This window comes from Haplochromis burtoni, unplaced genomic scaffold, assembly GCF_018398535.1.
Source record: "Haplochromis burtoni strain Fernald_Lab_line unplaced genomic scaffold, NCSU_Asbu1 Contig_161, whole genome shotgun sequence".
Taxonomy (NCBI): domain Eukaryota; kingdom Metazoa; phylum Chordata; class Actinopteri; order Cichliformes; family Cichlidae; genus Haplochromis; species Haplochromis burtoni.
In genome coordinates, this window is record NW_024582522.1 from 627,629 (window position 1) to 655,539 (window position 27,911).

General features: G+C 41.9%; 1 protein-coding gene across 4 annotated transcripts in view; it reads left to right on the top strand.

Moving 5' to 3' along the window:
- The first annotated feature begins 232 nt into the window (after window positions 1-232).
- Window positions 233-27,911, top strand: part of rasa3 (RAS p21 protein activator 3) — a 41,581-nt gene continuing 13,902 nt past the window's right edge. For 2 of the 4 annotated variants that reach the window (XM_005932683.3, XM_042225130.1), the window contains exons 1-7: window positions 234-505; window positions 14,518-14,635; window positions 16,412-16,515; window positions 18,475-18,569; window positions 21,522-21,598; window positions 26,992-27,072; window positions 27,196-27,268. In XM_005932683.3, the coding sequence (XP_005932745.1) occupies window positions 451-505; window positions 14,518-14,635; window positions 16,412-16,515; window positions 18,475-18,569; window positions 21,522-21,598; window positions 26,992-27,072; window positions 27,196-27,268 (603 nt within the window). In that variant the 5' untranslated portion in view covers window positions 234-450. Of the gene's footprint in view, window positions 506-14,517; window positions 14,636-16,411; window positions 16,516-18,474; window positions 18,570-21,521; window positions 21,599-26,991; window positions 27,073-27,195; window positions 27,269-27,911 lie in introns of all 4 variants that reach the window. The other 2 variants (XM_042225129.1, XM_005932684.3) reach the window with 2 other exon arrangements.

Genomic DNA, 27,911 nt, shown 5'->3' on the forward strand with positions numbered 1-27,911 from the left:
AAGTCTTTGGGACACGTGAGATTAACTTGATGCAAGGCAATGTGATATTTTCCCTTTAAGACCTTATTCCAAAGAAGGAATATGTCCAATTCAAATTTATTGTTAATATTATTTTACATGTAAAATTTAAAGCTTTTGTTTACAGCAGTTTTCCTGGTGAAACCGCTTCCGCTGCGCTTAAATCGCCCGGCACTGTTCACCCAGCATATACTAGTGGGCGGAGCCGTATAAACCACACCCCCTCTAGCGCGGCTGCTGCTGCTGCTGTTGGTCTGAGGTTGAGTCCGCTTGTTAGAGCTGAGCCAGCCAGCAGCCGGAGCGCGATCGCCGTCTGGGGAGCATAGATGTGCACAACCCCTGGAATATCCGTGCGCTGGAGAGGCCAGAACCGACCACCGTGGAGGACCGTCTTCATTTAGTCGTCATAAAGGAAAGTGCCACGGCGAAAGCATGGCGGTAGAAGAGGAAGGTCTCCGGGTTTTCCAGAGCGTTAAAATAAAAATAGGTAAGAGAAAAAAAATCCCTACCCCCAGCCTGAGCGCCTCAATGGATGGCCCCGTATTCACGGGTGAAGCAGGCAGTCAGTGAGGGGCTGGAGGGACTCGGATCTGTGTTGTTCAGCCTGGTATTGTAATTCAAATCACACGCTTTTTCCTCCCAGCGCACAGGCTAATTACAAAAATGAAAATGTTAAGGGGGGGAAATTTCCAGAGATCCAAAGCTTTGGGGGATATTGTGGGAATTTGGCAGCTGGCATTTGGACCCAGATCATGTGCGTTTGATAGAAGTCTCCACATGCGGACTTGAACCGATTAGAAGCAAGCTGTGTGGCTGCACACCAAACACCCGGCTGTTTTTATTATTATTATTGTTATTATTAATAATAGTATTATGTATCTCAGATAAAGTAAGCCTTGATTTCGCCTAAGCTGCAGCCGGCCAGTCATGTTGTTGCACCCCTCCTCCCCTTATCCCTGCTTTCTCTGCACTCGCCCGCTTCCAAAAAGCTTTATGCATGACTGTCTAGCTATTGATTGTTAGCCCAGATTTCTATATTTAGAATTGTAGCTAGTCTCCAGTGGGTAACCCCGGTTTCTAGGAGGTATGTGGTGCACGCATATCTTGTGAATGAGCCATGAGGACTCGTGCAGTGAGTGCATTATTGAAGAAGACAGTATCCTAATGTAATTGTCTAACTGTAATATAGTAGTAACTGCATGTAAGCCCGCATATATCAAGCGCAAGAATTGATAATACCGGCTATAACAACAGTCCTGCTTTCATTTTTATTACTCTTTAATTGTTTGTGCAAAACAGTCTTATATGTGTACTCGCTCTTTTTTTTGTTAATGAATCTGTGGGACTGTTGCTAACTTTGGAAAATACTTAACAATAAACTGGATTTGCAAAGCAAGTTTTGAATACACGTTTCAGGTGTCATCAGAGGGAACACTGTGACGTTTGTTTTGCGAGGGGAAGTGGTCCAAAATGCCGCAGCAGTCTGACCTGTTTGACAGCATGTTCACATGTTTGCCTTTTTAACATCAAACCACAGGGAGCAGACAATCATTTCCTCTGTGTGCTCTAACTGTTATCACGGGTCATTTTCACTGACATCTGGCACCCAGTTCATCCCGTCTGTGCTGTCCACTTTGTTTTGACTCCAAACATGCAACAGAAGGGATGAACAGGGATGAAGGAGGGGTGGGGGGGATAAAAATTTACAATAAACACACATACAAGCTGTGTGCCAGCCAGTATTTCTGGGCACAAAACTCTCCGGTTGTCAGCTTCTCAGTTGAAGTTAGGCTTTGTTTCCAAGCTTCCAACCTCCAAGTGAGTTCCCAGGAGAAAGTTGGAGAAAGAACCTGAGTCAAGTTTATGAAGTACTCCCAGTGAGATACTATGCTCAGACTCAAGGGAGAGTTGGAATATTTAAATTACTATGGTCTCATTAGTTTGCTGCACTTTCTGAATGAGTGTTCAGCCGGCCAGCAGCTTTGAGTTCCTGTTCAGGAAAACCGAATGACTGGAGCAACTCTTCCCGTCACAGATGTGTTTCCTAGATATACATCTGCTTACAGCTCATGCAAGAAAAGAAAGAAGTGGAGGACTCATATCCTTTAATTTAAGAAAAGAAAACTGTTACCAGTTAGAGTCCAGACCTGAATGTACCTTCAGTATTGAAAACAAATGCAGACACAGGCCCGCTGTGAGTGTCATACACAAACATGTTGTATTTTATTACTGAAGAACTACTTAGGCATTAATATTAATGTGTAGTCAGCATTTCACTGTTAGTTGGTTTCATAAAAGCCAGTATAATATGAGCTTTCTTTTAGACATACCGATATTTGGTGATTTAAAAATCCGATATCCTGATATATCAGCCGATATTTTTCTTTATTTTTCAGACACAAAGCAAAAACAGATTCTCCTTGATTTTGTTATGTATAGTTATTTGTTTAAATATTTAAATTTTGCCTGACTCTCCTCAGATGAGCTGGTTGTTGTTTGTAGCATTCCAAAGTCAATTGTTCCTAACAGGGAAGTTGCAGCGCTCCCCCTGGTGGACAAACCATGCTGTCACTGGTAACATAGTCGAAGGGTGTTTCTCCTAGCTATTTTTTTTTTAAACTTTTGTAAATGTTAGCACTGCTGCATAGACAAATATCGGATGATATTGATACACACTCGCTACACTCAAGGGTTTTTGACTGTTTGTTGGACATCTTGTTGGACTGGAAGTTACTGGATTTATTTTACTGTTTTTCTGAAATATAATGTGTTTATTATGGATTTACATGTGCTGAGGTCCATTTACCCATGCCTTTTTATATACCAAACTGCTCTCTAAACCTTAATTGAGAAAATAAAGCAGAAATTAACACATAAAAATAATATTAGTTGGAAGTTGTATTACATCGGCTTGCAAAATGTATTCCATCAGAGGTATAAAGTGTATGTAATCTAAAGTGGAGCTGTGTTACCCTGTAAACTTTTGCCAGTGAGGCATGATTACTGACACTCATGAGGAACATTTACTGTGCGTTTTCATCACTTCCGAGCACTGACCCAATGTTTCCTTCGTCCTTTTTCTTCTGTGTCATCAAACACAGGGGAGTTTATACTGTGTTGTTGCCTAGCAGCAGTCATACTTGCCATCAGTACGATTCCCATGGCGCTCTGCTCCCAGTAATGTCTGTGTAACGCTTGCATCACATTGTTTTCATCAAAGTCTTCTCCTTTGGCGTGAGAAGACATTTTGCTGATGACTCAGAGCTGAAAATTTGCCACATAGTTGAAGACCAGAGGCAGCGAGGGAGAAAGAAGGACTTATTATTGTAACGCTGTTCCAGGTGATGACTTGTCTCAGTTTCCTGGAGGAACACGCGAACGACGGAAACTGAACGGGGCTACTGGGCCCGAGTCTGTACTGTCTGGGGAAAGGCAGGAAATAGGAAGCTGCCCCCAAATGTCTTCCTGATTGGCTGGACTAGACTACAAAAGAATTGTGTTTTTTCCTGCATGGCAACAAGCTAATACAAAGCAGATGTAGTGAGATGCAGGGAGAAAGGGACAGAGGTGGTGTCTCACGTACAGGAGCAGGCTGCGCTCCATCTGTCGGCGGCTGTGTCTGTGTCGGCGCTCGAAGAGATGGGAACTCTCAGTGGCACAGCTGGAGTTGGGACTTTGCACTAATTAACAACAACATATGTGCGTTTGGCCTCTCTGTTGCTGCTAGGAACATAATCTGACAAACACTGTGCAAAACACACTGAAACAATATCTGGGCTCAAATTACTGCGCACGCCTTTGAAGAAATAAATAAGAATATAAACTTAAACCTTGCTGCGGGCATGTTAAGACATTACACGCTCGAACCCACAAAACTTAAAGGTCACTTGTATAGTTTTTAAACACTAGTGGCGCTCTAGAGCAGTGGGGTTTTGTTTATTTTCCTTTTTTTGATTTGTTCCATGCATCATGACCCAGAAACAAAGACGTTAACATGCAGGCAGCGCACGTCGGGCTGAATGAACGTAAGAATGCACAAAAGCCGCGACGAAGTAAACTTACTGCCTCCAAAGATGGAAGTGAACCGCAATATGAAATATTGAAAATGTATTTTAAGAAAGAAATGCACTCCATGGGTCAGTTAGACCTTGAAGTTGTTGAGGCTCAGGCATGACGTCCTCTTGTGTGTTTGTACTTTTGCCGTGTTTTTACACAGTGCAATTGGACCTACCGATTTGACTCATTTGGAAGTTTGCATTCCTGCGTACACCTCTGACAGCTTCATCAGGGAAAGTTATCACCATAGCCAATAACAATTTACAATCTACACAATAAGTAAAGCGTTGGAAGAAGCTTGTGCAAAAATACTCTGTAAGAAAATATGGAATAACAATCCTTAAAAGTGTGACAGTAGATTTTTTTTGTGGCCTTTTTTTGAGCACTGCCAAAATTCTCCCTGAATGTGTGTTTTACAGAAACCTGCCGTGTATTCAGTAAGCTTTTAATAATGAAAATGGAGTTACCTACAAAGGACAAACAGAAAAAAAGGGACCGGGAGTCCCGCTCAAGCAAACAAAAGAGGAAGAAACCTGTGAAGTGACACACAATAGGTCCCCTAAACAAACAAAACTGAAAACAGTAGCGCCGGTAACTCCCAACTCAACCTATAGCTGACAAACAAAGTTGTAAAAGCAGCAGAAAAAAAACAGCCGATGGAGGTGAGGCGGAAGGAACGAACGCCCGAAACGCCAGTTGGCAACATTTTTATTCGTCGGTGAGCCTTCAGCAGCCAATCGGCGCTAAGAATAAATCAGACAATTGAGAGAGCAGGTTAACTAGAGTGACGATAAAAACACAACAAGAGGATTACTCGACCACCACGCCGGGGTCGTGCGTAACAGTCATTAACGGTTATGTGGAGCTGGTTCCCATCACCTAATAAATATCTGTCTCCTCAGCTGTTCAGTGCTTCCTGTACTCATCAGCTAATACTAATTTGCATGCATATCAGTGCTGGGTGGGTTATGGGGTGTATAGAATTAGCTGAAAACCACCAAGACGTTGCTAATAGCACTGAACCAAAACACAAAAATGCTTCTTGGGGGTTACAGTAAGTATTTAGGTCACATACAGGATGCATGGTTTGCAAATGCACCCACTTTACAGCCCACTTTAATCTTAAGTAGGCTGAACCAGGGAACCTCCCCTTTCTGTCACTGTACAGTTTATCTGCATATTTAATCCCTTTTTCCTTATAATTAATAAGTAGTATGGCCATGGGAGAGGTCTTTATCAGTCGGAGAAGCTGTAAAAGTGTAAAAGCTTTTTCCTCCTTTACATTTTCCAAAGCAGTCCAGCAGCCTGGAATGGAGTCTTTTCCGGGCTGATTCTGGCCCCCGGGCCTTACGTTTGACATCCCTGGTTTAAATCCTTTCACGGTGCGGTCATTGGCTGATTGTGTCATAGTGCAAGTCACCGGTTTGGTCTGGAATCGGTTCTCCGCATAAGCTGCGCACCCTGAACTGTTTTCATAGGCTTCATGTTGGTTGGCACAGCACTGTTGTGTTACTGCTTAATGGCGCCGTAACAATACAAGTGTGATTTTTGGAAGTGGGGAAAAAAAAACACATAGTGAAAGAAACTGCACAGAGTCTGGAGGAGAAAAAGCGGTGGCGGTCCAGGAAACAGGAGTGCGCAGCTGACTTCAAGAGGCTCAGGCTGGGAGGGAGAATTTGGTTGGGAGTGACAGAGCGTCCCTCCCCTCCCTTCGCTTTGCCTTTCTCTTGATAGGTGGCCAACAGAGTTTCCCAAACTTCATTCTGTCCAGACTGAATAGGAGATGCGGAGTGACGGGTGGCTGCGTGCGGGGTCAGAAACAGTTCATGTGCGTGCAGCGTTGAAATCTGATTTAGTTTAATGGAAGTAACAAGATCAGTTTGGTGCTGTTATTACATGATATTCATCTACAGTAGATGCTTAATACGCTGCATAAGCACAGTCCACTATTTTGTCCTAGAAGGCGAGGTGTGTTGGAAAAAAGTTTGCTGCTGTAAACGTGTGTGTTGACCTGTTCAGATGCAGACAGTGTAGGTGGCTTTAGGCTGGTGGAATAATCCGGTTTGTAATGTGTCCTCCATGGGAAAACAGAATGGGGAATAATGTGGAAGCATTGCCGTAGGCCCCGCATGCAGGGTCAGCACGGGTAAATAGAGGTCTGGAGAGCACGGCTCCTCCCGCGTGTCCTTCAGATGCCTCGTGGAACTGGAAGATGTCTACCAGCAAGCAGTGACTTAAGCGTGAAAGCTTTTAGTGGACAGAGAAACTCCCGTGTCACAGAGTGTCCTCTTGTCACGACTTTCGTGTGAAGTTGAACTTGTGTGGCAGGCGTCTGCACACACGCTGATTAAATCTGGTTTTGCAACAGCGTTTTCCTCCCCTGGCAACACCGGCAATGTCAACTTGCCACATGCGGGGACGTACACCCAACTCGCTATCCCTTCCTGTGCTTGCAAAAGATAACGTATCTTTGTGTTTGCCAAGCCTGTTTGTGAGTCTGCGTGTGTGGAAAAATAACGGGTGGGAGGGTAAGAGCTCGTTTTACACCGTTTAATTGCTTTTTTTCTAGAAGTCATAAAAACAAACACAGAGATTTCTAAGAATTATGTGAACGGATAAAAAGCCCGGAGGCAGAGTTGAGGTTAAACTGACCAGAACGTAAAGGAAATAAAGAGCAGTGAAAGCAGCTCTCTGCAGCAGCTACACGCTGACGTGACACCGAATGAACGCACCAGGTCTCTGATCGGAGCTTAATTTAAGCCTAACTGTCCATGCACAGTTGTGTGTGTGTGTGTGTGTGCATGTTTGTAGTTGTGTATTTTTGTTTCGCTCAAGTCAAGTTTTCCATTGAGACTTACGAATCTGTGTAACCATTAGCTCTGTGCAGCGGCAGAAAGAGATTGGGTTTGATCAGTAACTGAATCCTGGTTTATCACACAGTCTGTGCTGTGCAGCCTTTAACCATAAACTCCCTTTGTTTTCCATGCTGTTCCATGTATGCTCCTCCAGCAGCTGTTCTGGTTGGGTGGAAACTTCAGGATAAGACAGCTCAGCTGGATTCATGGGAGGCAGCTTGTGATAAGCTGCAGTGCGTTTGAAAGCACCTCGAAGCGTCTTTGCAAACCTAAAGAAGTGCAGTTCCTAGTGCGGTACAGTCATCCAATGGACAGACAGTTCAATTCGCACTAATCGTCTCATTCATGATTTAAACGTTCATTTCCACACCTATGATTCCTGGTTTGGAAATACTTATTTATCTAATACTGGGGTTTGGCGCAGCTCTTTAGTCCATCTGTCTGAAACAAGTACTCCCAGCCCCCTTGCAGCTCCCTTTAAGGCAGGCTTGTGATTGGTTGCCCCTCATAAATGGATGGTTCAGGGTGCACTTGGTGACATTGTGAAAGCAAAACTCCCTTTAAACAGGAAGAACTCTCAGACAGAACCGGGAATTCTCAGTTTTTCATTAGAACCACCTCATGTCTTCTCCTGATGTTACATAATAAACCCTATGATGCAAATATCTGTGTGGACCTCAGAGCCAACAGTTCGTGCGATCGAGTCTTTCTTGCAGAAACTTGTTACTTTTCTTTTTTTCGTAAAAGTCTGGATGTCCAGGTGACGTCGAGACATGAGCTCAACAGTGGCTCAACCTTAATTTAGGAGTTTTTTTTCAACCATGACTGGATGTTGACAAAAGACGACCAGCCGAGAGTTATTCATCGTCGATATCCCAGAGAATGTTATTTTAATGTTTTCACGCAGATAAAACGACACGTTCAGAGCCATACATGTGGCTACAGCCGAGTGTGAAACAAGTGCATCTGTTATATGGTTTAGTGAAACTTTTGCATGAAACCCTCAGCCCACGTAGGCTTAAAAAGTGGCCGTTCTTATCTACCACACCCCTTGTAGCCTCCTCTACCTGAAGCTGATTCTTCAAGTGTGATTTCCATGCTTAGATGAAAGTAAATCTCTCTGCAGCAGTGCTGACTTATAACAGCCCCCTCCTTTTGTAAAAACCTCAGAGTGGGTGAGGTTTCAGCAGCGCAAAGAAACTGGTGGGGCGGAAGCACGAGCACAAAACGGCTGTCTTAAAAGGTTAACAGGTTTTCACTGATTGTGGGTTTCAGGATGCCCTGGTGCAGATTCGCAGCGGTAATTGTGGCTACCTGTTGTTGACTGTGTGGCTTATTTCTGACTGCACTGTAATCTGCTCCTGGGTCGTGTTTATTCTCTGAACTGGGCGTACTGATTAGTGCTCACCTTGGACAGTTATAGCTAAAGCACGGATGCAGTTTTAGAGAAGATTGCTTATTCTCTTTGTCACACGTGAATAGGACTTTCAGGCTGCTGGACATCACATGAGGTCATTCTCCCAGTGTGCAGAATGACTTCACAGCTCAGGACCAGTTTGAGGTTAACTTTGAAAGACGCGGTCAGCATTGGAGTTGCACTGTGCCAAGTGTCGGGCCTCCTTTGTGCCGAACTGTCCCACCCCCAACTGTTGCTTTAACCTCTGTCGTTGAAAGTGCAAAGTCATAGAGTGAGCATTTTTATAGGGCAAATTATTAATCAGATACTAAAAAAGTTGATTGGGAGATTAACTGATGCTAAAAATACATGTGGGCTGTGCTTCTGGTTTCAATTATAAAGTAATATTTCCTGCAAGAACAAAGTGCCAGCTGTGGAGATCCACCAAAAAGGCCTGCATACGTGTGGGTGTGTGTGGGTGGGCGGACGTAATGTTTTTATGTTTAGTCAGAAAAGACTGTAATGTCTTACAGTTTGGTTTCAGTTCTCGTTTTGACTCTCTACCCAGAAGCATCAAAGGAACTGAGCGGAGACAGAGGGATAATATAAATGAGTTTCACTCTTTTCCATTCTCACGGTGTCTCTCTCCGTCTTACACACACACACACTCTCAGGGGCAACTGGGTTGTTCGCCGCTTTTAAACTTTGCCTTGGATCCAGTTGAAATTCCTTTCTCCTCATCTCATTTCCTGTTGTCGCTCTCTCCAAAGCTAACCGCTCTCCAGTTTTCTATCTGGCTGACTTCTCTCTCTCTCTCTCTCTTTCTGCAGTCTTCCTGGTCTCTCCCTCTTGATTGAGTACACTGCTTGTATTTTTCTCAGTAACAACCCTCCACCCCCCCCCCCCCCCCCCCACACACACCCTTCCTTTTCTTAAAGCCTGCGTTTCCCAGGCCTGCTACTTGAGCCCACGGCGACTCAAAGCATTCGCGCCTGTGTATCCTCGAATGTGTTCGTGTCAGAGGGGATTAGAATAACGAGCCGAGCGGTGCGTCTGTAACTGTACGCCACAGCGTGGCCGACTGAAACCGGTCGACAGAAGGAGAAAGCCGAACATTCGCTGCATCCATCGCTTTGGCTTCGCCGGCTTCCGTTTCCTCATTTCTTCCGTTGTTTTTTTTTTCTTTCCTCTGCAGGGATGTAAAGTTTCTTTTTAAGTGTCTCATTCGGCTGTTCACTCTTCTCCTGTCATCTCAGCTCAGTGCCTCCCCCTGTTTTGCGTGCACACAGAAACACGTGCAAAGTGTGTGTGTGTTTGCTTGTTTTGCTCAGATACTAGGGCAGGATATTCTCCAAGGGCAGCTGCGGTGATGCTTGATGAAAAGAAAACAAAAACTGCTGTTGTTGTTGGTTTTCTTTCCATATTTTCTGCTTATTATGAATCGCGAGAGAACACACACACACACACACGCGCACACAGCTCTGGAGAAGTTGAAAAATGAACAGATGAAAAAAAAAGGAAGCAGCATGAGATGTAGGGAAAGTGAAATCAGGTTAAAGTTTATCTTGAAAGGGAAAACGAAAGCAGGCGTGAAAGACAAGTCCTGCACTGATAAAAACGCAAACAAAGGAGGCTTCAGACCAAAAGAGAAAAGGGATAAAAGGAAGAAAATGATAGGCAGGCTGAGACAGTGGATTACAGACTCTGGTTTTATAATAAAGTCTTTAATCTAACATGATGAATGGCAGGTTACTGAAGAGGCTTATCTTTTCTTTTGTAACAGGCTCACTCACTCGCCATCAAACATATACACACAAATATCTAAAAGTGGAGTTTGTATGCTCCACTCTCAGGCTGACAAACTCTCCTGGTCATCATCCAGATAAATAAAACGGTCCATCGCTTCTTCCTCTCCTGAACAGGAAACTGTCACACTGTACTTCTAATTGTGGTAAAGACAGATGGTTTGGCGTATTGACTACAGATCATGTCGTCTTTATAGAGCATACGATCATTTTCTGAGCATTGAGGCAGCAGCCAGTTTCATTTAGTTCCTCAGTAAAGCACAGCATGGAAACACTGTGATCCTTTATTGTAGCTGCCTTTATTTTAGCTTGTAAATTGCACAGTAACGCAGCTGGAAGCAGTAACTGTTCTGATGTGCTTACAGGCACTCGAGCACAGTGTATTCAGGCTGTTCAGTATGCAAGGCCGAAGGTGGGAAATCAAGAAGATTCTTCTTCAAGCTTGATTCTGATGTTGTGTGTTTGCTTGCTTGCACAGTGTTAAGTATCGAGATGTTGAAGTCGAGTGACCGCTAATCATGAGATGCTAGGTTTGGACATTATGGGTGTGACAGCGTAGGATCAAGTGATAAAAGCGCCAGTCACAAAGGGATAGAGACTGGTTCGCGACCATCTGACAAACAGTTGGGGAGTGTTTGCTCGAGGTTGGAGGAAGTTGCTCTGAAGTTGATTGCTCAAGCTCCTGCCACAGAGGCCTGGAGACTGGCCGTTGTTCCCTGGCAACCACAGGTTGCTGGGTAAAAATGTGTATTTCCTGTTGGGGAAAACCTCAGATTGCTTTGTTCACTAGTGGATTGTCGTGGTTGTCATGTTTTTCATGGAAGACCATGAATGAGCCAAGACCCAGAACTATAGTGAAACTGCCAGTTCACCTTCAAAGTAGAAGTTGTGCCTTGTGAAGCATGTTGGATTTTGCATCGAGGCACACCTTTTTACTTTGAAGCAAGGTCTTCTCAGTTTCAGGTTTGCAACACAGTTTTTCAAATTATGCTACTGCTTGGCTAGTAGTTAGTGAGCGTTTTCAGACAAGCCAGTGTCTTCCATGTAAACTATGGGTGACTGTGACAATCTGCTAGTGACCACCCTCACTGTGACCGATTTCTCTCAGCAGCCACTCGCTAACCAGTCCAGGAGTGGACGCTTTTTTCCTAGAGACTGGTGGTTGTATCATGTTTAATCTGACAGGCTGCTCCTCAGGAATGTGTAGGCTCTACTAATCAATCAGGGTCTGGAAAATGAAGCCAATGTGCAGGTAGCTAAGCTTGCAAATCCTAGAATCACACCTTTAGACTGGCTCCAACTTTCATTGGAATATTACCAAAGTGAAGCTAGTAAGCTTAGTAAGCTAGCTAGCTAGCTAAAGTGTGTCGAAAACAGTTTTTTATACCAACTTAAAAAGATGTGCGTTTTCACACTAAAATATTATTAACTCACTTTTGGTGCCAGTTTCAGATGGCTGTATGAGGAACACTTCGAACTTGCCTTCATTTAATTAAATTCAGTTCAATTTAGTTTTAGTTATATAGCGCCAAATCACAACAGCTGCATTTAGAGGCTTCAATAATCACCTGACCTGAATATTGTGCAGGAGATACGACACATTGGCACTCGTAGAACTATATTCTTTATGTTGAACTCATAGGTGTCAACACCCCCATTATGCTGTTTCTAATTTGTATGAACATTAAACTCTATTCTAAATAACTTGACCGCACAAGTGATTAAGTTTTGTGTTTTTACCTAATGTTCCCAGATTGTCTACATATACAGTCCACATATTACATATAGCTTCAAACCATCATTTCAATCTTTCAACCCACAATCAGATTCAAAAGGTGTCGGCAGCTTCTGTCCAGAATAACCATAAATAGTTGAAAGTGGATGATATATCTTTGCTGGTTTAGCTGCTGTGGGACGATTTCAGTTCTCCACTTACTGCATCATTTTGATTAAAATGGTTGTTACCCACCATCTAGCGCTGGAAAGACGCGCTGTTAGATCACTTTGCACAGTCTGTTTACAAAGTGCAACACTTAGATACTGCAAAAACATGCAATTTGGGCAGAGTAGTGTCACCAAAATCATTTTGCACATCCTGTCGGTTATTGTGGGAACTTAAAAATAAAAATGAGACTTTGCCCTGCTTATATTGAGTCATCTATGTAAAGTTACTAACTTTACTGTAAAAAAAAAAAAACAACACTGTTTACAAGCTACTTGTAAGACCTCATGATTTGAAACTTTTAACCCCTTGAACTATCTCAAGACTGATTTAAAAAAAATTGATTTAATCTGTGCTGGTTTTGTTTTTGTTTTTACTAAGTTGAGTCATTAAACACATTTGCACGCTTTAAGCACGCTCACTGGGAACACTGTGGTAATCCCATGATGTTTCTGGTCACCAGGATGAGTGTAATCTGCAATCTTGCAGTTCGTGAATGAAAGCAGGTGGAAAACGGAGATTGGAGGGAATTCGGGTGCTCGGGGTGAATGAGGAGGATTACGGGACGGCGATAAAGTAAATATGAGAAAATAAATGAGAGCTGCGGAAGCAAGGGAGCTCTAATGACAGTAGGAAGTAAAGGGATAAAGACAGAGATGAGAGGCAGTTACATCATCTTGAAAGGCAGATGGAGCTGTATAGTTTGCATCAATACGTCAAAGCGGTGCTGCGTGTGTCCTGTTCCAGAGCTCAGGTGTCGTCTTAATTTGTGAATGAATGTTGTTATTGCGAATTGTTGAGTGCACAAATCATGCAGTGCACGAATCAGCCTCCAGAGAAGCAGTCATAACACCGTGTTGTATTACAGACCCCACAGGGTGCACTTCACCGTCTTTGTTTGTCTCAGCGAGGGTTTAAGGTTTATCCAGCGTCACGGACTGAAGGTGGAGGCACCAGATCGTATCTTCCTTGCAGCTGGCTGCTTGCCTGCTATCTATTTTACAAAAAAACGAGTGGGAGTAACAACAGCGCATTGTGAAAACGCTCAAAGGACACGTCTTGTGTTTTGCATTGTCAGCAAATCATTGATTTGACTGATTGTTTTGAATTTTCCTTGTGGGATTCGTTGAAGGAAATGTGGAACATCTTGCCCCACCTTCCTGGTTCTGTGATAAGATGCGGTTATCGGGAAGTCTTGATTATATAATGCCAGCAGGGGAATTATGTTTTAGTATTTATGGTAGGGCTGATTGAGTGGAACTTTAGTGGGGCTGCTGCATTAATGTGCAGCCATACTGACAAACAGGAAAAATAATTTGAAGATAGCCATCTGCTTTGCAGTTTCACGCCCGGCTATTTGGTGTCAAATGTCAACTCTCTCCCCTCCCCCCTAGGGTCAGCCGCAGGGTCGGAAACCCGGCAGTGGAGATTTCTGGCTTAGTATCTCTGATGTGTTTCCTGGTGCAGTAAGAGTAATCAAAGTTTATATTGTTATGTATCATATGATAAGGCAGTGGTTCCTAACGTGTGGATTCACCCCCAAGATAAATACAAAGGATGATGGAGGAGTTCCTCATCGGGGCTCTAGAAATCTTTAATAGGATCCTCTTTAAAGGATAAAAACTTAAGGAGACATGCTAAATATGAGGTAAGGTAATGTAAAAGGCAGAAATGTGGATAAAGAGAAGTACTGCCTTAAAGAGAAAGTGTCAATTTATCAAATAGCATCACCCGCCCTTTAAACTAATGCTTCTTACTGTGAAGACGTTTTAAAGCCAGAAATAACAGAGCAGCGTATGCTAGCAGTGTCAGATAACCACACAGACAATGAAGCGTTACTCAAGCAGACGTTCACAATGATGGTTAACACTGTGAGTCCCCCCCAGGGTAAAGAGGGTAATGGCTAAAGTGGATGCACGTCTTCATAAATGAGAATAAATATGCCCTGCGGGACCAGAGTACCACCTCTCCGGTTTGTGTGTTTGTGTGTCTCGGTGGGTGGCTGGATCACATTTTTGTTAAAGGGAGTGCTGACACACATGTTTGACATACAGGAAGTGTCCCACGCAGATTCATTCATTCACAGATGTTACATCACAGACACAGGCACGCTCGCGGACACGGCGTTCACATGTCGCACATTGTTTTCTGAGGCCACGGTTTTATATATCTGCACATAAAAACAGCCGCCCTGGCAGAGCTAAGCTCATTATACATGGTGTCGGATGTGGTTAGGTAATGACAATGAGAGTGCGCGTTGGGACACTGTACCAGCTCTGGACCCCTCCTCCCTCCTTCATACACTCATCTCTAAAACAACAAACTTTACATAATGTTTCTTTTCAACCCTTTCCTAGTTCTTTAATAAATAATGACCTGTAGCCTGAATAAACACATTGTTTTTTTCCTATTTAATATGCCTCCTTTGTTCTTTTCATTGTGCAGGAGAAGCAAAAAACATCCCTCCGTACCCGGGGCCAAACAAGATGAGGGACTGTTACTGCACAGTCAACCTGGACCAAGAGGAAGTCTTCAGGACCAAGATTGTGGAGAAGTCACTTTGGTACAGGCCCACCTGTCCATTTTTACTTCTGTCTTTTTAACTTTGCTTCTAAACTTTTTGGTGTGTAGTTACAGAAATATGCAGTTGCGACATTTAAATAATACCTAAAGGCAAAGCTGATCATGAATTTAAACAAAAAGAAGCACCAGAGTATTAAAAATGGCAGCTGGAAAGGGAAAACGATTGAGGTGTCTCACCTGATGTCAGCGTGTCCACCATAGTGGAGATGGTTCAAAGCCAACATGTTTTAAAAGGCACAACTTTTATTTTGAAGGCGAACCTCCTCCATTTCCAGGTTTGCTGCACAGTTTCACTACAGCTCCGAGAGTAGCTGTGCAGTGTCCATCACAAAAGAAATCACAAAAAGTTTTAAGTCAGCCGTTCAGGAAATATTGTCCATTTGTCCCTAGCGACAGTTGTTGCCGGTTGCAGACCAGTCTCCAGACCTGTGTGACTTGTTAACTTAAACCTATACTGTCACAATGACTGTTACATATCTAAAATATCAGACGTTTACATGGTTACATGTGGTTAGTGGTCACATGTCTGCAAAACCTCAGTACGGCCTAAAGATGTTTTGACATATATATGACCTATAGTTTGTTCTGGTCTCAACCAGTGGATGAGTTTGTAATCTGTAGCTTTTTCCTGTGGTTTGGTTTCTGTTCACGCAGAGAAAACTCCAAGCCAACCGAAACGCGTCACTACAAACGACATGAAAACATTCAGTCTGCTTGTTGTCAAGATGCATCTAGGGCAGGAGAACAAGATAAAATAGAGGAAAGATGTCCTAATATTTGTATTTTTTTGGCATCAGACTGAGACCATCTGAGTGGGATTACGGTTGTCACATCTTCACATACGACCAACGCCAAGGGAGAAAATGAGCCATCTAAACAGACTAAGCCGGTGTTCCTCAGATCAATAAACTACTATTATTTTCACTTTATGATATCTGCGCTGTTGCTCACACTTGAGGGAAAGCAGAGACTAAATCGATGGAGTCGAAATGTACTTAGCCCGCGAGGGCTTTATTTTCATTGTCTCATGTGATTCATTGACAAAATCAATCACTGCTGAACAAGGAAAGGAAAATAAATGTGGCTGTGATGTTTACACAGAGGGGAATGTACCCTTACCTTACCCCAACTAAGACACACCTGTTCAGACAACACTGAAAAATACTGTGGAGGCACGAATAGTTTGCAGATTAACCAACCAGTCCATCGATTAGCTCACTTTAAACTTGATAGGCTGCTTTGTTACTTTCCAAGCACGACAGCTTGTATTTCATAGAATACTTTACATTGAAATACTGCTATAGAAGTAAAAGTATTACTTTAAAATATGACGCTGTTTCCAGACAAAGATGAAATAAATGAATTAAAAGGCAGTTATTTGGTGTCGAAGATAATGCAGCACCACTTAAATGGCATGGTTCACAACAGGCTGTAAAGGGGTACAGTGGTACTGAAACCCACTGCATTCACAATACCAAGAAAAACTTACACACTGTCTTTCTCAGTATGACTTCTCTATCTAAACCAATAGTTTCTCACGATAATGAAAGATCCGATCATTTTTTCTTTGAATAATTCCAAAGCCTTTCATTGCATTCGTGACTTGAATCTGCATTTTGCTATATCTCTTTGTCCAGAACATGTTGCAGACATGTGACCTGAATTTCTTCTCTCAACTTTCAAAATCTCGCCATCTGTGTTAGTCGTGCAGCTTGCTTTATCAGACTGATCACAGTTCCTCTCTTCTCTCCTGCAGTCCGTTCTACGGGGAGGACTTCTACTGCGAGATCCCGCGTAGCTTCAGGCACCTCTCCTTTTACATTTTCGACAGGGATGTCTTCAGAAGGGACTCCAGTATCGGTGAGTAGGCAACTGCTCCTCTCGATAAAAAAACCTCACCCGTTTCACCTCTCGCTACGGGTGTAACGATTCTGAAACCAAGGCAAAATTCTGTAGTGTGAAACCCACCCCACCCACCCACCCTTTGCTTCAACTGTTGAGCTCTCTGTCCTCTGTCCCAGAGCAGGCATGCTGAGACAAACCTCAGTGCAGCAGCTCAGTGTATAAGTGTAAACACAGACAAACAAGTTATATGTTGCGTGGGGGGCCATGGTAAATATACTCACCACAGGTTTTTACTGTTCTTACTCAAACCTCCCACTGTTTTTAGGCATTGTCCTGTGATTGGATGTTAAATTGTTAGCCGTATCTGATTAGGCGCTTCCATCGTAGGCAGGCAGAGCCAGATAAGTGACAGAGTCATAACTCGAGATTTTTACAGGTTTAAATAAACAAAAACAGCTGCATGAGAGCATAATGCAGAACGATGCAAGCATGGCGGTGGTGTCGTTATTCTTTTTGCAAGGAAGTTCGTTTAGGTGGATGCACGCACCTGGTGAAACCATTCATTTGTGCTGAGGGTGTAAAATCAAAAATAGCACCTTAGTGAAGGTCACAGCTGACATTTAGCTGACTTAACCTTTTTCCATGCTCAGCACATCAGCTGTTAAATGAAAGGGAAACAGCCAGTCAGAGCGGAACAAGAGCGTCCCTCCCACTGATCCAGTCCAGCACCTACCGCAGACTCAACCACGCTTCACTTCCTGTGTTTTGATTTGCAATCGTGGGCGACTGGTCTCTCATACTTATTTCTACAGAACCATCAATAGGTACCAGTGTCTGTCTCCATGGCAACGTGCAGACTCATTGATGTTCCATTGATGTTTTTCTCTCTGTTCTGGGTTGGGACACCTTTTCAAACACCATCAATTACAGCAACAGCTAAGGATGCATTATTTCCTTTTTAAAATGTTATTTTTTTTCTGCCCAAAACCTCTCATCTGAGGTTGGCAGTTTGGATTTTGAGTTGAAACATCAGAATAACTTGTACTGACATTCAGTTTTTAAACTGATGTTCTTGGAATTTGCACTTGTTTGGAAATTACTCCAAGAGACCTTCCCAACTTGTGTAAATCTTGAGTTCTCCTTAGATCTTCACTGAGTTCCTTGGACATTTCCATTGTTCTCAGTATTGATCAATCCAATGAGTGCTGTCAAACAAATCCTTTATTGCTGGCAAAGACAAACTACCAGCTAAAGTCAAACATGATCATTACAGTTCAAACAAATCGTTAAAAGCCCCCAAATTATCGTGAAACATTGATGCCCACGATTATGGTATGTAAACTTGTGACCACAACTGCATATATATATACACATACCATCATATATGTATATGTGTATCTGTATAGTGGGTATGACTGCTTTATCGCAGAACAATGTTTTGGCTACAAATACGTGTCAAAGGTGTGTGTTTGTTTGTGTGGGCGGATGTTTCTATCATTGGGTGTGTCAGTGTGTACTGGTGGGTTTGGATGTGCAGCGTGGGTGTGTGTGAGGTCTCAAGCACCACACACACAAATGGAAAAATTTATGTGTGTGTGGGTATGTGTGTTAATGTCTGTGAGGTCTCAAGCACCACACACACAAATGGAAAAATTTATGTGTGTGTGGGTATGTGTGTTAATGTCTGTGGGTGTTGCAAACCCCTGCTCTGACTGATTTCAGAAAAGAAATGACTGGAGTCATTTCCAGGGTACCGAAATGCACGTTGTTGTATTTCTGTGCCAGGTGACTGTGTGCATTAAAAAGCAATTGGCATGTGGTTTTACAGTACATGAGCAGACCTGTAAGTATTTGTGTAAGAGTTTGTCAAGCATTCACGATCTACGTCACACTGAAGTACGCAGGCTTTTTGGGATGCATGAAGTGAGTTGTGTTTTTCAGCTCATTTATCTTTGTGTGCTAACATGTGCGTAGGCAAGGTTGCCGTGAAGAAAGAGGACCTGCAGAAATATCACGGGAAAGACACCTGGTTCCAGCTACAACCTGTCAGCGCTGACTCAGAGGTGCAGGTCAGTACAAAGACACGGAGACATACTTTTATAACAAAACTAAGTGTGCACTTTTCATCTCTTCCTCTCTTTTTGTACAATCTCTAGTTGTTTTTTTTTCTACAGCTTTAAAGGGTTTTTATATCTCCCCTAAAAATGTGTACAGTTAAAATTGAAAGCTGGCATTAAATACTTTTAATGTCAGTCAACATTCAAAGCAAACCTAAACCATAAATCATCACTGGTAAGAGAAACCCTTTATTTGGGTCAGTCTTATAATAGCATTTCTAATTTCTCCACTTAATGCAAATTTAACAGTTCACAGCATTAATCACATCACACAGCTGCACAGTCATGTTCCCCTTTTTTCCCCGTACACTGATAAGCTTCTTTGAAAATTTTCACAAAAAAACATAGTGTGAAAAAAGACATTGTATTAGATTATTGTAAGCCCACATTGCTTCATTATCACCCTCCTTTTATTTTTTGGTGCCACTGTTGTTTTGATGTGAGTTTATTCCTTTTGATTTTTAATATAAACTAAACACTTGGTGGCAAACACATTGTCAGGTAAAATCTTAAAGTCTCAAAGTCTTAAAATTTTAACCCAGCACATGAAAGAGCCCCAATTCGAGACCAGGTATAGACACAAATCTCTGGTAGGGTTAGATCAGGAAGGGGATCTGGTGTAAAAAATCTGACAAATCAAATATGTAGTTCCTGCTGCTGTGGTGACCGCCCCTGTGAATAACAGAGCACCTGAAAGAATAGGCTAGCTGACATTAGCTAGTGCTTGCTAATCAGAATCAATTCTGATTAGCCTTCAATACTGAATACTAGGCTAAGGTTACCTTCTCAACCAGGTGCGCCACAGTGGTACCCCAGCTAATGTTAGCTAACTTTCGCTAACAGTACCTCAAGCTAAACTTAGCAAACATGAATTTACATTACTTACCAGTCTTCATTTTATGTGTTGATAGCCCAGCTAATGTTAGCTAACTTTATCTAACACTAGCTGAAGTTTTTTAACATTAGCTGACATTTTCAAACATTAGCCTTCAGTACATGGGTCACCTGATCAACCCGGTGAGCTATAGTGGCACCTCAGCTAATATTAGTTGCCTTTAGCCAACATTAGCAGACACTAGTTTTTGATACATGGGTTGCCTGTGAGCTATAGTGGCAAACACTAGCTTAGGTCTGTCCTTAATCTAATATCAATTAGGGTACCTAATGTTAAGAACTTGTGTCACTTTACTTATTCATACAGTAAATCCTCTTTTAATAAGCTGTTTTGTTTAAGGGAAAAGGGCCCTGCTTAAAAATCATATTCCTGAAGATAAGGTACTAAACAGCACTGTTTTGGTACGGAAATACAAGTGTTTTAAATGTACTCATATCAAAACTTTTAAATATTACACCTTCCCTCCACCATGTATAGATGTAGTGCATCTGTGTGTTTGTGTCTGAATTGGGGCAGAACCCAAACAAACAGACTGTGTGTGCACCTGAAACATTTGAGACTGGAGGGTCAAAGTCACCTGCGTCTCTGTGTCTACATAAAAAACATTTGTTCACCTCTAAGAGTTAACGTGCAGCTTTTATAATATTACTCTATGCTCTCTATTTGCCATGAATGAATGAAATTAATGGCTAAATGTCAGCTGATTGACAGATGTGAGAGCTTATGTTTGGACTGCAGGTTTTTGTTTTCATTGACTCATCTTGTATGACAAAGATAAAAGAAGTGTTTGCGGGAAGATTAAAGGACAGCGCTGGGTGAAAGGGTCGTTTTAATGTTCAGTGTAGCACTGTTTGCAGTCTCTCTGTTACCACTGATGTGTCTGTCAGTTGCTTTGTCCTCTTTTCCCTCGCTCACAGCCAGTCGCGGCAGATGACTCTCTTTGAGCTTGGTTCTGCTGGAGGTTACTTCCTGTTAAAAGGGAGTTTTTCCTTCCCACATTTACCAAGTGCTTGCTCGCAGAGGGGTTGTGTGATTGTTGGGGTTTCTTTCGTTTTAATATTGTAGGGTCTTCAACTTGTTGTTATGATATGTACAGATTTCGTTTTATAGCACTTGTCCACCATACTTATTTATTACATGTGCAGTATTCTCTACTATTCACTATTCAGCAGTGCCACTCACCCACACACATGCACACACAGAGTGTGAGACACAGTGAACAGTGAACAGTAACATCTGCAGACAGATGGGTGTGTGTAGCCCTAGAGCAGGGGTCTGAAACAGAGAGACATTCATGCGAGGAGCCGGGGAGAGGAAGGATGTGTGAGAGAATGAGACAAGAGAGAGAAAAGTGAATGTGATGGATCAGATGAAGTAGGAAGATAGAGTGTCTCTCTTCTCTTTTCAATAGAGGACACATTGTTTTGCCTGTGTGCACATGTGTGTGTAAAGTGTGCGTGTGTTTGTTCTCTCAGCTTGAATCGTGCAGAAAGAGCCAACGCCTGTAGGTTTGCATACTGATGCTGTTAATTAATGGAGTTTTTCTAGACAGCTGCATCGCTGCACTGTCATCATGTCATTAATCCAATCACTTCAGAGGAAGAATAACTTCAGCATGATGTTCAGGCTCAGCTATTTTCACAGTGTCTCTGTTACTGAAGGAATTCCACTTGTTCATGATTGTGTGTTTTTGTTTTGTGTGGGGATTTATTAGAGATAAATTACTCCGTATTTCTGTGTGTGTTGAATGAAACTCCCTCTCCATGGATCGGTCCTATTCTGAGAAACTGTTTCACGCCTTAGATAAGATTAAGAAACACCAAGTTTGCACCAGATTGCATGTCAGTTTCAGTTTCAGATTTAGCAGAAATTTGTCTTGTTACACAAACCAACTGTATTTCCTGTACACACATCAGGGTAAAAATCTGCAGAGGGCTGAATTTTATGCTGTGTTCTCAGTGGACAAACAATGGGCTAATAACAGGTGTCTCTGTTTTTGTGTCATGCAGGGAAAAGTGCACCTGGAGCTTCGTCTGAGTGAAGTCATCACGGACAGTGGCGTCATCAGCCATAAACTGGCCACACGGTGAGACCACTCATACACACAAACACGTAAACACGCAAAAAATGCTTGTATTTAATGTACATTTTTTACCCGCATTGCCATACCATCTTTCTTTGTAACAGGCGGTGACAAAGACACTTTTTTTTGTACATGGCCCTTTGTTGTTTGAAAATGTGACTGTATTCACATGTGACTGGTAAACTTAAGCGATGAATAATGATAATTGTGCTCATGGATGAATTATTACGCTTACGACTGTGTGCGCTTGTTGGTTTTTCAGCCTTTGTAGCGTGTAGCAGTACAGGCTGATGACGAGCCAGCGTGGCTCTGTTCCCAGTGCACATCGTGGGTAAGGAGCTTAGAGTGGAAAGCAGCAGGTCATCTAGTCAGATTTCTCTAGAAAGACACGTGTACAGCAGAGACGGGGAGAGCCTTGTCCATTAAGCAAAAAAGTCTTAGCCATTATTAATTTACCGTTAAAGTGTTGTAAACTGGAGACCCAGCTTCATTCACGTCTTCAGAGTTGAGTCCCGTGTGGGTTTTTTACTAAGAGTTACATTTTAAGCACGTTGTTGTCTTGTGTAGTTTTTGTTTGATGCTACACACAGGGGGCTTCTTTTTAAAAGCAAGTACATAGCTAGTTTCAGTTTCCATAAATCACAAAAACACAGATGATGGTTACATCAATTTAAACCCCCTTCCCATCTCTCAAAGGGAAAAACATGACATGCTGGCAGACGTTAGTACTCATTTTACAGCAGAATACCTCAAACACAAAGTTAGATATGTTTCTGATTGAACTCCACACCCCCCGAGGGTTTAGGACTACAACTATGAAGTAAGTGTGTAGCCTGCTGATTTATACTGAATGAATTCCTCAATTCAAGTGGTGTTTAAACTATTTTAAGAAACCACTATCACCCAAAAAAAGAAGCAGAAGCTGCAGGCTGTATTATGTTTTATTAAAATTACTGCAAAAGTATAAACAAAATAAGAAGAAGGCTTCAAAGTTTTTAGTCTTATTACTTTAGAGTATTCCCAGCGTTAAGATCTCTTCTTATCTTGTCTGAATTTATATGAAGTCAGACAGAGTGGCTCCATAGCCTTGAGTTTGACTCTAGGGGACACAAATCCCTTGGGAGTTGTATCAGGAAGGACATAGTGTGTAAAAATGTAACAGTGGCAAGTCCTTGTGAATAAGGGAGAGCTGAAAGCTGAAAGTAGGATATAAAAACAGACATAGCCACCATGACATCATGCATTGGTTTCTGAACTCTGCATTTTAATGCCTCAGTGTCAGCATGTTAATTTTGTGTACTTTTTTAATAACTAGAGGTTGGTGAGTTGACGTATAAGCTAGTAAAAACAAGCTTGTTTGGTAAGCTGTATCTGTACACTCTGCAGGTCGGTTTCACAGAAACAGATACCAGCTAATTAATGCCAAGCCAGAACCAACCTCACAACATGTCATAATTAGCTACACAGCGAACCATATCATTTGTCAGGTAATTTAATTATAAATGCTCCAAAAGGCACCAACACCACAAACCGAGAGGTCAAGCGTGACTGGAGTAACTGGAAGCTGCCTGTCAGTCAAATGGACTATGCCCTTAACTCTAAGACTTAACAGCTGTCTAGATAACAATATTTAGACTTGAGAGTTATAAGAATAAATTCCCACTGTATTTATGAGTAGGGAACATTTGCACCGAGACAATAAAATCTTTTTTTTGTGTTTTAATATCGGACTATAAAAATGCATCTTAATACATGCTTAAGACATACTATTAAGTATTGAGATACAAGTATATTAATGTAGAGTTGACATTTCAATGTGGGACTCAGCCTCAAGTGGCGATTAGAGGAACTGCAGTTTTTGACACTTTTTAGTCCCAGAGGCCATTGCTAGACTTAACGGTACAGTGGGGAAAATCTCACCACTAGATGTCAGTAGATTGCAGATTCAGTTAACCGAATTCTGTTTTTTACCCCACTTAATTCAAGTGCATAACCCTAGCTACGGTGGCCACTGTAGGACAAACTTATTTTTAAAAAGACCCATTTTCAGGTGATAAAACATATCTATGATCCTTCACGGCTTCAGTCTAAAGGCGCAAATATGAATTAAAATTCGCCTTCACAAATTGTTCCAACTTTAGCGTACTGCTTATGTCTCTAGCTTGTCTCTAGTCGATCTTGACTGCTGTATTCAAGATGGCGGGGCAACATAGCGACTTCCTCAAACTGGTGCCAGTCTCCTAGGTATTTTTAAGTTTATGAGTCTGTTTGAACTGTTTGAACATGTAATTACACACTAATAAATATATAGTTATAAGTGCAGTGTTCTTCTTTTCTATTAAATATACTAAAAATAGACTGGGTGCACCTTTAAGATCTATTACGTGTTCACACTCAAAAAATCAGAGCTATCCCCATGTTGCAGATTTTGCACATTCCTCTTCCTTGTAGATATTACTGACCTCTCAGTAATATCTACATGTAGTGCTACATGTAGCCTCGAGCCTTTAGGGATCAGTAGCGGTTTGTAGTGCTCGCTTGTTTCTAATTTCCACCCTCAGTATTTTTTTCCCCATTTCTCTTTCTTTTTTCTCTCAGCTTGCAACCGCAAATATCACTGACTCAGAGTCCCCTGAGGCAGTGTATCAGAGTTCATGCAGGCTCCTTGTGGGCCCTGTTTGGAAACAGACAGGTAAACAAAATGCTGAGAAAACTGATGACTCGAGACACTGACAGGCAGATTGGAGCTGGTCGTGTAAAACCATGGGGGACATCAGGAGATAACAAGTGCCTTATAACGTCCCTGCTCTCATATATCGCAGTGGTGTAGCCATCAGAGACACTGACTCATAATCACATCCACTCTATTTGTCTGGGCTGTGATGTAATTAGTTTCTCTTTTATTTGAGTGATATTGTTTTTGACAGGAAGCATGGGTGCAGTGGTGAAGCACATTAACCTAATATGAGTAATGTGGACTAAAACAACCAAAAACAAGTCCGGATCTCCACCGCTGTCTGGCATGCCAGAGCTCACAGCAGTGATGAGGTAGCGTGGGGCCAGGATTGTAGGCCAAACAAGGGTTATATAAACAAGCTTACTGGCCAGGAAGTGCTCTGGCATTAGTGATGCTTAACCCAGCCCACTTCTTATTCCTTATTAGGGGACCTGCGTGTGCACGCGCATCTGTGTGCATGCATGTGTGTCTATTCAATTGCGGGCAGCGCTTCTGTGATTTGCCGTGTGGTTCATCATGTGTTGTGACTAGTGGTGCATCACAAGTGGTGACACACAGGAAGTGATTCGTCCCGCTGGGTGTCCTGTTTGGATGCTAATCTCCTTACAGCATGATGTCATGGGGTAGGAGGACAGCGGTGACACGTAGACATAGATTACAGTGAATCACTCTGAAACATCATTTTACCGCTTCGTCCTGACCTTTTTTTCAGTGTACTCAGCCAGCGTTCGGTTAGTTTTTAGTTCTTTGTGCTTTAAAAGGGAACTTTTTAACAGCTTGCTTTTTGTAGCACATAAACTGTCTACGTCACACAAATAAGATGAAAAATATACTTACATTATACCATAGGGGAGAAATTAGAATATGCAAGATGTCAATAACTTAATAAAATGTGGCGATAATAGATTTTTATACTATAAAGTGTAAACAATCTATATATTATCTACTTTAAAATGCAGTGTGTTTATTTATAATGAAAGAAGTGAAATAAATGTCACATTTTTTAGAAAAATCACAATTCTTGGGTGTCACTTATGGACCAAAAGCCTTCCTGTGTTTAGTTTCCTCCTTTAAACTAAATCTTTGTCTATTTCCCTAAAGATACAGTTTTGATGGTTTTAATGTGATCTTATTTTCCTGTAACTTCTCACAAGTGACGCTTGGGTCGTGACTGTAGTTGCTGAATGGCGCTGGATTTAAAACTGGCACAGGCACTTGCCAAACAGCTCAGAGGGAATTACTTTCTTACATCTTTTTTTTTTCATGTGTTTCTCAGCACAGCCCGGTGGGGGATTTGTCCCAGAATGCCTCGATGGTCACTGTGTGCCAGCTGCTGGCATTCAAACAATTTTTCTAAATGAAACGTTCACACAGAATGATGGCAATGATTGGAATTTTTAAAAAAAAAAGTTTTATTCATGTATGTAATTGGTTTTGTATTATTTTAAGATGTTGAGGGATTTTTTTTCAACCTGGTAAAGCCACACATTCTTGACAGGTGGACCTGAAGTCGCCACTTTGCGCTGGTGCAAACCAAGCTAAGAGCAAAACAAGTCTACAGGGAACGTGTATGCCCAGAAAACTCTTGTTTCAAATGACATCACCAGCCCAAGATGTCAGCACCCATTTCTGAGATGTGTTGGCCTCGCTTTTTCTTTGCACAATGACAGGAAGTGGTGACACATTGTCTGTTGTTAAATAGTCCGTGGGTAAAGCTGAATGGACGTTTTCTCCAGGAAAGGCACAGGAGTGATTTAAAGACATTAATCATGGGTTAAACTGTATTTAGCCTGACCAGCAGGAAAAACATCCTTAAATTCTCACAAAGGCTTCAGATGTCACCAATTATCTCAAAAAGTATATGCAGGTGTATTCAGGTAAATTTCTTTAATGTCTTCAAACTAGAAAAAATTGATTCTTAAATGAATTTTGAGCTGTATTGAGTCTTTTTTTTTAGCACTAAGATACTGAGAACCTCCAGAATAAACCCAAATAATCACAAAAGCACAGTCATCTACTTTCTGCATGCAGGTTGTTTGCTGGTTGTTTACCTCCACAGAAACTTGCATATGTGGTCGGATGCTACGTACACAATAGCAATTATTTCTGTGTTGATAATAGCTTCTTTTTTGTTCTTATCCTATAGGCGGGTTGACTAGAGGTCTGAGGCTCTTACTGGGTGTGCAGGGCTGGGAGATTGGGTGTCAGCTCTCAATGATCTTGACAGTACTCATGACCCTATTACGAGTAATATCATTAACTGATTATGTAAAGTGTAATGGGGCTTTAAGAGTCCTCCAGGAGTATATTCAGACGGTTTTGTTTTACCATTGGTATTTGGCGATCTCTTCATCCTTCACCTTTTTTTTCTTTTGCTGCTATTTTTAAATGAAGGAAACAGTTGAGCCAACTCCTCTTTTATTAAGGATTGGAGATTAGAACACCTGAACTTAAAATAATTAGTATTAGTATATTGTAAAGAACATCTGGGTTTTTACAGCTGTTATTGTGACACAACTTGTAGGACTATGATGTGTAATAGTTGGATGAACAACATATTAATGTCTTTCAGGTGTGTGTGTGTGTGTGTGTGTGTGTGTGTGTGTGTGTGTGTGTGTGTGTGCTCATTCGCTGATGTTCACTTCGTCTGTTTCTGCAGAGTACTGGAGTGCCAAGGTCTTCCGATTGTCAACGGCCAATGTGACCCCTACGCTGCCGTGTCCTTGCTAGGTCCTTCAAGGTGTGAGATCTTACACAATTAAGTGTGATTTTAGAAGTCAGCATGTACAACTTTATCACGTTTAGCTTTGAATATACATGGACGTGGATGATTTATCTCCATCTGCTTTTCTTTACCGCTCAGGTCAGAAGCCAAGAAGACTAAGGTGAAGAGAAAAACCAACAATCCACAGTTTGAGGAGGTTTTCTATTTTGAGGTAGTGTGTCAAGAAATGAAAAAATATATATATTAACAATACAAATAAGTGTAATTGTCAATTTTCCAGTTTCATGTAAAATGTGGCCTGATTCACAATCCCAGTTCCTCTGAAAGGCCATTGACCTTATAATTCTCTTTATTACACTTGAACGAGGTTATTGATGAGTTAAACTGTTGTGTTTTACTTGGGGAGGGGTTATTCCCAAATTACTGATAACTATTCGTGAACAACACCTCATTTTTTGTATCAAGTTAGAGGTTTTCATGGCTAGTGAGTTTAAGATGCAAAAACCTCGAACCTCATATGTTCCTCCCACTGAATGAGCAGTGGTATTTGCACAGGCTTCACATACATTAAACACGAGCTGAATTATTGATTTTTAGAATCTAAGATAGTAAATTGTGGTCTGTATGAAGAGCATAACTACGTAGAGCCCTCATAGCTATTGACTCCAAGGCTTTGGGGCAGTGCGGCAATGCCAGGTGTTTGCTATCACTCTGTTTTTGACATAATATCCTGTTAGCTCACTCGGGCATGTTTGCTGGAAGTTTAGGAGCAGGTTTGCTTCCAAAGTGGGCTTTCAGGCAGCGAGACATTAAAAAGACAGGAACTGAGGGGAGGCATAAGATAAATAATTGGG